The sequence below is a fragment of the Eptesicus fuscus genome, chromosome 16 (genome assembly GCF_027574615.1).
Source record: "Eptesicus fuscus isolate TK198812 chromosome 16, DD_ASM_mEF_20220401, whole genome shotgun sequence".
Taxonomy (NCBI): Eukaryota; Metazoa; Chordata; class Mammalia; order Chiroptera; family Vespertilionidae; genus Eptesicus; species Eptesicus fuscus.
Genome location: NC_072488.1, coordinates 19,461,028 through 19,469,568, shown reverse-complemented (window position 1 = coordinate 19,469,568; position 8,541 = coordinate 19,461,028). Strand labels below are relative to the sequence as shown.

General features: G+C 41.8%; 2 protein-coding genes across 2 annotated transcripts in view; one reads left to right on the top strand and one right to left on the bottom strand.

Moving 5' to 3' along the window:
- Positions 1 to 412: 412 nt before the first annotated feature.
- Positions 413 to 7,976, bottom strand: MORN2 (MORN repeat containing 2). The gene is made up of 6 exons (XM_008162221.3): positions 7,918 to 7,976; positions 6,362 to 6,474; positions 4,013 to 4,063; positions 3,206 to 3,312; positions 1,500 to 1,636; positions 413 to 644 (listed from the first exon to the last, which is right to left on the bottom strand). Exons 1-6 carry the CDS (start codon positions 7,974 to 7,976, stop codon positions 542 to 544), a joined length of 570 nt encoding a protein of 189 aa, XP_008160443.2. The 3' UTR covers positions 413 to 541.
- The window catches only part of DHX57 (DExH-box helicase 57), a 47,114-nt gene continuing 45,129 nt past the window's right edge, over positions 6,557 to 8,541 (top strand). The window contains exon 1 of the mRNA XM_054728240.1: positions 6,557 to 6,589. The gene's annotated coding sequence lies outside the window, so the exon portion shown is untranslated. The remainder of the gene's footprint in view (positions 6,590 to 8,541) is intronic.

The window sequence follows — 8,541 nt, the reverse complement described above, 5'->3', positions numbered from 1 at the left end:
AATTTCCTTTAACACAGACATACTTTTTAAAGATGACAAAATTCAGGCACAGAATCGGACGTTGACTTTGCCAAGATTTGGATAGTTTTGCTGTGTTTATTAAAATGAGAAAACTCTGCCGAAACCGGTTTGGCTCAGTGGATAGAGCGTCGGCCTGCGGACTGAAAGGTCCCAGGTTTGATTCCGGTCAAGGGCATGTACATTGGTTGCGGGCACATCCCCAGTAGGGGGTGTGCAGGAGGCAGCTGGTCGATGTTACTCTCTCATCGATGTTTATAGCTCTCTATCCCTCTCCTTCCTTCTCTGTAAAAATCAATAAAATATATTTTTTTAAAAAATGAGAAAACTCTGAACTGAATCACATAATTTGTAATAATTATAAGATGATGAAAGTAAAGTTAATAAAAAAGGCATAAGTGAATGATGACTTTATTGGCAATATTATAATATAGAGATAGTGTATGAAGTTATTTCATTCCACAGATTTGGTTTCCTTACAACTAAATCTTCAATTACCACATTAAACTTTAATGCAGAAAATCTACATGTGGAGCTTTAGTCTCAGGCCTGGAGCGGCTGTGAAATGAAAGGTACCACACCATTCTAGTCCTTGGATATCAGTATATTGTCCTTCACCTTCTACCCTGTAATAGTAAAAAATAAGTTTGTTCATTAATCAAAACTAATAATTTACAGTCCAGATTTAAGACTATCTAGACTGTGACATATTATATACTATGTCTGAAGAATTATAGCTTTCCATTTTGAGACTTTGATTTAAAACCCAGCATCCTCTTTTCATATCCTACCAAAAAAAACCCCAAACTATTAATATTACTATTTCAAATGAATACTGTCATTATACAAATTTTGGTGTACAAGATTTTAGGATATGCTAAGTTTACATAAAAACCCAAACAATCAGTTAAAAAATGAAAAGTTTATATTAGGTCATTTATTTATTCAACAAACATTTACTGTCAACTATGTTTGGAGTGCTGTGTTCTGTGTTGGTGTTTCCTTGGACTCTTTGGAGTGATAAAAATGCATTTCACTTAAACAAACAGACCTTTATTCCATGGTTAGATTTTTCTCCCTTTATTTATTTTTTAAATATGTTTTATTGATTTTAGAGAGAAGGGAGAGGGATATGGAAACATTGATGAGAAAGAAACATTGATCGACTGCTCAAGCCCGCAAACAGGGCATGTGCGATGACTGGGAATCGAACCTCCTGGTTCATAGGTCAATGCTCAACCACTAAGCCACACCGGCTGGGCTGAATGATTTTCTTTTGAAGGCTCATGATGGTCTTAGCATCTCATAAGATTTTTTTCTCCTAAAAAAATAGCCCAACATTTCTTACTCAATATGTTATAAATACATTTTAACAAAATATATTATAAAAGAATATTTAACATTAACTAAATATAATATTTAAGCAATCATGCCTGAAAAGAATCTTTTAAAACTATAGTGACTTTTTATTTTAAGCTTACCTATTTTCATTGAAATTTCCAGTGTACTTTGCCCCAGATGGGAATGTGTAAGTCCCCAGTCCATGAAACATATTGTCCTTAAAGTATCCTTCATATACTGCTCCTGAAAAATGTTCAAGTCTTCCAAAACCATTCATCTGTTTGTAACAAAGGAAATAACTCAGTAGTTAACCTTCAGTTTCCCTAGACTACTTTGAAAATGTACACATATGTCTATCATCCACTTATTATTTAATCTAGTGGTTCTCAACCTTTCTAATTCCATCACCAGGTTGAGAACTGCTAGCAGGGTCGCCTAAGACCATCGGAAAACACAGATATTTACATTACGATTCATAACAGTAGCAAAATTACAGTTATGAAGTAGCAACGAAAATAGTTTTATGGTTGGGGGTCACCACAACATGAGGAACTGTATTAAAGGGTCGCGGAATTAGAAAGGTTGAGAACCACTGATTTAATCTATCATTATATTACCCTTTATTTCTGTGAAGCCCTCTCTCCCCCCACCTCACCACCAAGTCAAATGTTCCTGATCTGGCGCATTTGAACATCATGGTTGGAACACCATGATGATGTTAATAGGGGTCCTTGAGATACCTTGAGTTATCAAAAATCTTAAAGGGCAACTGGTTTAGTTACCTAGGAAACAGTACAAAACTTGTGAAGAACAAAAATTATATTCAAGCAGACCTGGGTACACATTCTTGTTTCATCACTTATTAGGTGTAAGAAACCTGAACTTGATTTACCTCATTTGTAAAATAGGAGTGCTAATGATTGCTTTGAGGATTAAATGAAAAAATTTTGTAATGAGTTTAGTTTACTCAATGAATAGGAGATGAGAAAGATGATGATAACTAGCTCTCTGCATAAGTTTAATATTACTCATATATTCATATATATTAAATACTAAGGCCCAGTACATGGATTTTTGTACCAGTGGGGTCCCTCGGCCCATCCTGCGGGGATCAGGCTGAAACCAGCCCAGTGCACAGATTTGTGCACTGGTGGGGTCCTTCAGCCTGGCCTACGGGGATCGGGCCAAAACTGGCAGTCCAACATCCCCTGAGTGGTCCCGGATTGTGAGAGGGTGCAGGCCAGGCCAAGCGACCCCACCGATGCACAAATCCGTGCACCGGGCCTCTAGTATGCATATAAGATCTTTGGTTAATCTCTTCCCACCCTCCTCCCTGCCCCCTTCCCTCTGAGATTCATCAGTCTGTTCCATGTTTCCATGCCAGTGCATTGAGCATCTGCCCCCAGGTGGTCAGTGTGCATCATAGCTACTGGTCAAATGGTTGGACACTTAGCATATTAGCCTTTTATATATACAGATAACTATCTGGTTTTTTATTGTAGTCTACTCGTGTTTTTGATTAATGGAGAAATGCCTGGAATCACTTAACTCAGTGGTCAGCGAGCCGCCGTGGTTTGCCACTCTGTTGACTAATGAGTTTGCCAATCACTGGACTAGACTAAATGTTACCATGTAGTTGGAAGCTGTGAGGATTAGGCAATTGTGGCATATTGTGTCCAAAGAGGTAAAGGGTAGTATATGACAGTGGTCAGCAAACTCATTAGTCAACAGAGCGGCAAACCGCGGCTTGTGAGCTGCATGTGGCTCGTGAGCCACGGTTTGCCGACCACTGACTTAACTAATAGGTTTACTTATCCACTGTCAGTATTCAAACCAACAATAATACCTTGTCATCTTTCCAGCTTCCTGTGTATACAATCCCATTAGGAGTGGTATGAATACCTATTCCATTTCTCTCGACGATTCCAAAATGTGTTCTTGTACAATCACCATCTAAATAAGAGAGAAATACTGAATATTATAAATGGGAACCCTGTTTGACTAAGTAATAAAGTATTTATAGCCCTAGCCAGCTTGGCTCAGTGGATAGAGCATCAGCCTGCAGATTGAAGAGTCCTGGGTTCGATTCTGGTCAAGGGCATGTACCTCGGTTGCAGGCTCCAGGGCAAGTGCAGGAGGCAACCAATGGATGTTTCTCTCACATTGATATTTCTCTGTCTTTCCCTCTCTCTTCTACTCTCTCTAAAAATCAATGAAAAAATACCTTCAGGTGAGTATTAAATACACACACACACACACACACACACATACACATATATTCAAAAACAAACATAAATAATAAAATAATTTTTTTAAGAAAGTACTTATCTTTAGGCCTAATCACAACTGCACATATGGGTCTCTTTGGCTCCCTAGCACTGAAACAAATGAGACCAGAGATAAGGAGCATACAAGGTCTTATAGTCATTAAGACCCAATGACCAGGAAGACAAACGGATCCCATAGGTTACCAAGGCATACTGCCTAGACTTAACATTAGAATTCAGATTTAAAATCTTTTCATCTACGTTATTTTATTAAATTTAGTTAACATTCCAATAGTAGTTTTATAAAATGTGACAGTCTTATTTTTTCACTCTTAAGCTATTTCATTTTAGTCTGTATAGAAAAAGTAATTGAAATGTATGCTTACCATACTTGTCTCCATTTGGAAATATAAAGTTTATCTTATATACTTCTTCAGCTGTTTTAAAAGATTTAGGAAAAGTCACATAAATTTAAATATTTTTATGTCATAAGACCTATAACAAATGCACTTTAAGAGCTAACCAAATAGATTGACTTCATATGATCACAAGCATGTCATGATAACTTGACATTCCATTATCCAGTGTAGGGTCCTGGGGAAATAATTTTGTCTAGATGATCTATTTTTACTTATTTGTTTAACAGCTTTATTAAAATAGAGTTTACATACCACAAAACATACCCTTTTATACAATTCAATATTTTTAGAATATTCAGAGTTGTGTAGCTATTACAATCTAACTTTAGAATATTTTAATCACCCCAAAAAGAATCATTTACCCATTCTCAGCTATTTTCCATTCCCTTAATTCCCCACTCCCACCTAACCCCACCCCCAACCCCACCCCCATCCCCTGGCAACCAATAATCTACTTTCTTTCTCTATGGATTTTCGTATTGTGGACATTTCATATATGTACGAAATCATACAATATGTAGTCCTTTGTGATTGACTTATTTAACATAATGTTTTCAAGGGTCAACCATGTTATAGCATGCATTAGTATTTCATCTCTTTTTATTGCTGAATAATAGTCCATGTACAGAAATAACAGATTCTGTTTATCATTCATCAGTTGATGGACAGCTGGGTTATTTCCAGTTTTGGCGGCTATAAATAATGCTACTATGGACATTCATATAAGTTTTTATACGGACATACGTTTTTATTTTTCTTGGTTTGCCTATATGACCTATTGATTGTCTCAGATGTAAGGTAAAGTAAGGAATCTCTGACTTGGCAGAAGGAGGAAAAAGAAAATAAAGGTAGTAAATGATGGGTGAGTGTGGGTGTGAGCAAAAAGAATGAGATTGGAATGGAGACCAGGTAAAATAGGAAGAAAGAAACCAAGGGCTGGGGTGGACCTATGCCTCAGAGCACTGGGACATTTAGTGGTCTAAAATATTAAACTTTTAGGAAAGCATATGTTAAAAATAAATAAACTCAAACTTCTAGGACAATAGTCTACTAGAATGTTACTCAAAGTATGGATCATGCAAGTTCCTAGGCTCTACCCTATATTACTAAGTCAGAATCTCTATGGGTGAGGCAAGAGAACTGATATTTTTAATTTAAAAATTAAGCCCTAACTGGTTTGGCTCAGTGGATATAGCGTCGGCCTGCGGACTGAAGGGTCCCAGGTTCGATTTGGGTCAAGGGCATGTACCTTGGTTGCACATCCCCAGTGGGGGGGGAGGGGGAGTGTTGGAGGCAGCTGATCGATGTTTCTCTCTCATCGATTTTTCTAACTCTCTGTCCCTCTCCCTTCCTCTCTGTAAAAAAATCAATAAAATATATAAAAAAATAAAATAATAAAAAAAATTAATTTAGGTGCCAGTTGAGAAAAGCTAGAGGCTCATACTCTCTGAGGAAACAAAGTTAATAACACAATAGGTAGAAGAGTTTAAAATATTGTAACATCCTTGAGACAGGAGCTGGTGGTTATGAAAAACAACAAATTAGCAGTCTAGAAAATAAATAATTGATTAAATAAAACTCCTTTGAAGGGCTGAATAGCAAAGATACAATTGAAAAATAAATTAGTGAACTGGAATACAAGGTTGAAAAATTTCCCCAGAAAGAGGAACAAAGAAAAACAGCAAAACCTTTCTTACCTCCCCTCACCCCCAGGTTCCTCTAGGAGCCCCCACAACACTCCGGGCCTAGCTCTCCCATAGCACGCAGGGCCCTATTAAAACAACGCTTTTGTGCCACATCCCCCATCACTATAGCAGGACGTTTAGGTCAGGGATCACGGATTAGTCACATTTCTTTTCTCACCCTAGTGTCCAGCTCAGTTATTACACTTACTAGTAGGAACTCAATGTCCAGTGAATGAATGGCACTTGGAAAGCAATCCTTAAATACAGAGCATTTAACTTGATCATACGAGAAACCGAACTGTTTTCAATTGCTCTTCAATGGTTCCACATTCGAAACCTTGGAATGTTAGAGCTAGAAGGACCTAAGAGACGGAGGTCGTCTGGCAGCGCAGAGGAAACTGAAACCCGGAGGTCGGCACCACAGCGAACCCCGCGCCGAATCAGAGCTGGAATCCCCGTCTCCCGGTTCTCAGGCGAGGTGCTCTCCGCGCCCTGCGCCCACCCCCAGGGTGGAAGCTCAGGAAACGTATCACACCGGTAGCGGGGTTACCAGGGGCTGAGCTCTGGACCAAGGCGAGTTCTAATTTAAGGCGCCCTTCCCCGCTCGGGGCGTCGGGAGGGGGCCACTCACTTGGCAGAAAGGTGCTGGAGAGATTTTCTGGACTCTGCGATTCCCCCTGAGTCGCCAGCTCCTTGGCGTAGAGGGAACCCAGCGCTGGCTGCGCGCAGAGTGCGACTCTGTTGCTGGGGCGACCAAGCACCTCTCACCCGGAAGCGAAAGTGCGAGGGCCAAGTCTGAGCCAATCAGAAGGCGCCAGGGCTGTGCCGCTGCAACTGGGCCGCAGCTGAGCAGCTCCAGGTGAGACCTGCGAGGGTGGCGAGACCCGGCGGGACTCCTCGCCCCCTGAGCGCTCTCTGCTGACCGCCGCCCGGGAAGCGGCGCTGCGAGCCGGCTGCGGCTCCCCCTCCGCGGCCAAGGGGTGTGTCCGTGTGCGTGGTCTGCGCGTCGTCCTGGTTGTCAGTGTGCAGACCCTTCTACCGCCTTCCTCTCCCGAAGCGGTCGGGTTCTGAGGATCCAGCTGTTTGGCAGGATCGCAGGCCCTGGGGCCAGGCCAGGTGGGGGTGGGCAGCTGAGCTGGCTCCGCCTGCGGGGGAGCTGAATTCGGGCTGGGAAGGGTAAAGGGATGGGTTGGAAGGGTCAGATTTCATTTCCTGTCTTCTCCATCTCAAACCAAATGGCTATTTGGGGGGCGTTGCATGCTCGGGGAAAGGTACCAGGTCTGGGTATCTGCATGGAGCTGGCAATATGGGGTCAGTCGGAGATTTGCCTGGAAGGGGAGTGGTGTGTGTCAGTGCTGAGTGCCCAGCTTAGTGATTCTGTGCTCGGGAACCAAACTTGGGTGTGAAACAAAGGATATTCTTGGAGCCAAACTTAGGCCCCTGTGTCCATGGTGAAAAAAAGATAGTTAAAATAGCCCTATGCAAAATGGGATAGAATAGTGGAATCTATCTATATGGGTTATGCAACATAATTCCTGTTCCCTGGAAAACGGCTGAAGAAAGTCATATTGAATACAGCCCGCAAGTCTAAATGTAGAATTTGAGAGCAGATCTCAGGTCAAGTTGTAAAGGTAATACTTTCGGGGGTTGGTGTGAGACAAGTTGTGCATCACTCTTTAGGCAAGCTTGCTGTGGCTTGGTCTGGGTGGCTAGCCACTCTTCTTTACTTATATGTTTTTTAATGTTTATTGATTTATTTGAGAGAGAGAGAGAAACACTGATTTGTTCCACTTATTTGTGCATTCATTGGTCAGTTGTATGTTCTCTTGATACCATTGTAATTAGCTAGTTATTAATGATAGAAAGGAGCAAAGGGAAGGCCAGATATTACAGGCATGTCAGTTGGACAGCTTCACCAGGAAGCTACAGCTGTACACTCCCCAGGGCTCCAACAAAGGGAAGATAGCTGTAGGCCCTCTAAAGTTGGGGGCGAGGGAAGGTGCTTGCTGTCAATAATGCCTAGGGACAGAAATAGTTGTCCAGAATGGGTGTGGCCAATGCTTGGGCTCTAAGGTTTGGAATACATAGTTCCCTCAACAGAGGAGTTCTATTTCTCCGTTCTCTTGGGACTCCTGTGACTCTGGGCTTGTGGGGCTCTTTTGCTCCTGCTTCCCTGCATCCACCCACGGAATAACTGCAGTAATTTCCTCACTGGCCTCCTGGTTTCTCCTCCTCACTACCACCATCCAGTCATTTTATTCTTCAACTAGCACTAAAGTAATTGTTTTAAAACATAAGTCAGCCCTAAACCGTTTGGCTCAGTGGATAGAGCGTCGGCCTTTGGGCTAAAGGGTCCCAGGTTCGATTCCGATCAAGGGCATGTACCTTGGTTGCGGGCATATCCCCAGTGGGGGGTGTGCAGGAGGCAGCTGATGGATGTTTCTAACACTCTATCCCTCTCCCTTCCTCTCTGTAAAAAATCAATAAGATATATTTAAAACAAAAACAAAAAATGCCGAGGCCGGTTTGGCTCAGTGGATAGAGCGTTGGCCTGCGGACTGAGGGGTCCCGGGTTCGATTCCTGTCAGGGGCATGTACCTTGGTTGCGGGCACATCCCCAGTGGGGGGCGTGCAGGAGGCAGCTGGTCGATGTTTCTCTCTCATCGATGTTTCTAGCTTTCTATCCCTCTCTCTTCCTCACTGTAATAAATCAATAAAATATATTTTAAAAAAAAAACAAAAACAAAATATGTAAGTCAGTCCTATCCAGCTTTTTCCTCAATGGAAAAATATCCTCAGGTGAGGATTAAC

Excerpts from the sequence above, each read along its gene's own strand:
- MORN2 (XM_008162221.3), bottom strand. The coding sequence starts at position 7,976 with ATGGTGGTAGTGAGGAGGAGAAACCAGGAGGCCAGTGAGGAAATTACT. Across the intron at positions 4,064-6,361 it reads CTCCAGCACCTTTCTGCCAA|CTGAAGAAGTATATAAGATA; the intron begins GTGAGTGGCCCC and ends CTTTTAAAACAG. Across the intron at positions 645-1,499 it reads GGAAATTTCAATGAAAATAG|GGTAGAAGGTGAAGGACAAT; the intron begins GTAAGCTTAAAA and ends TTACTATTACAG.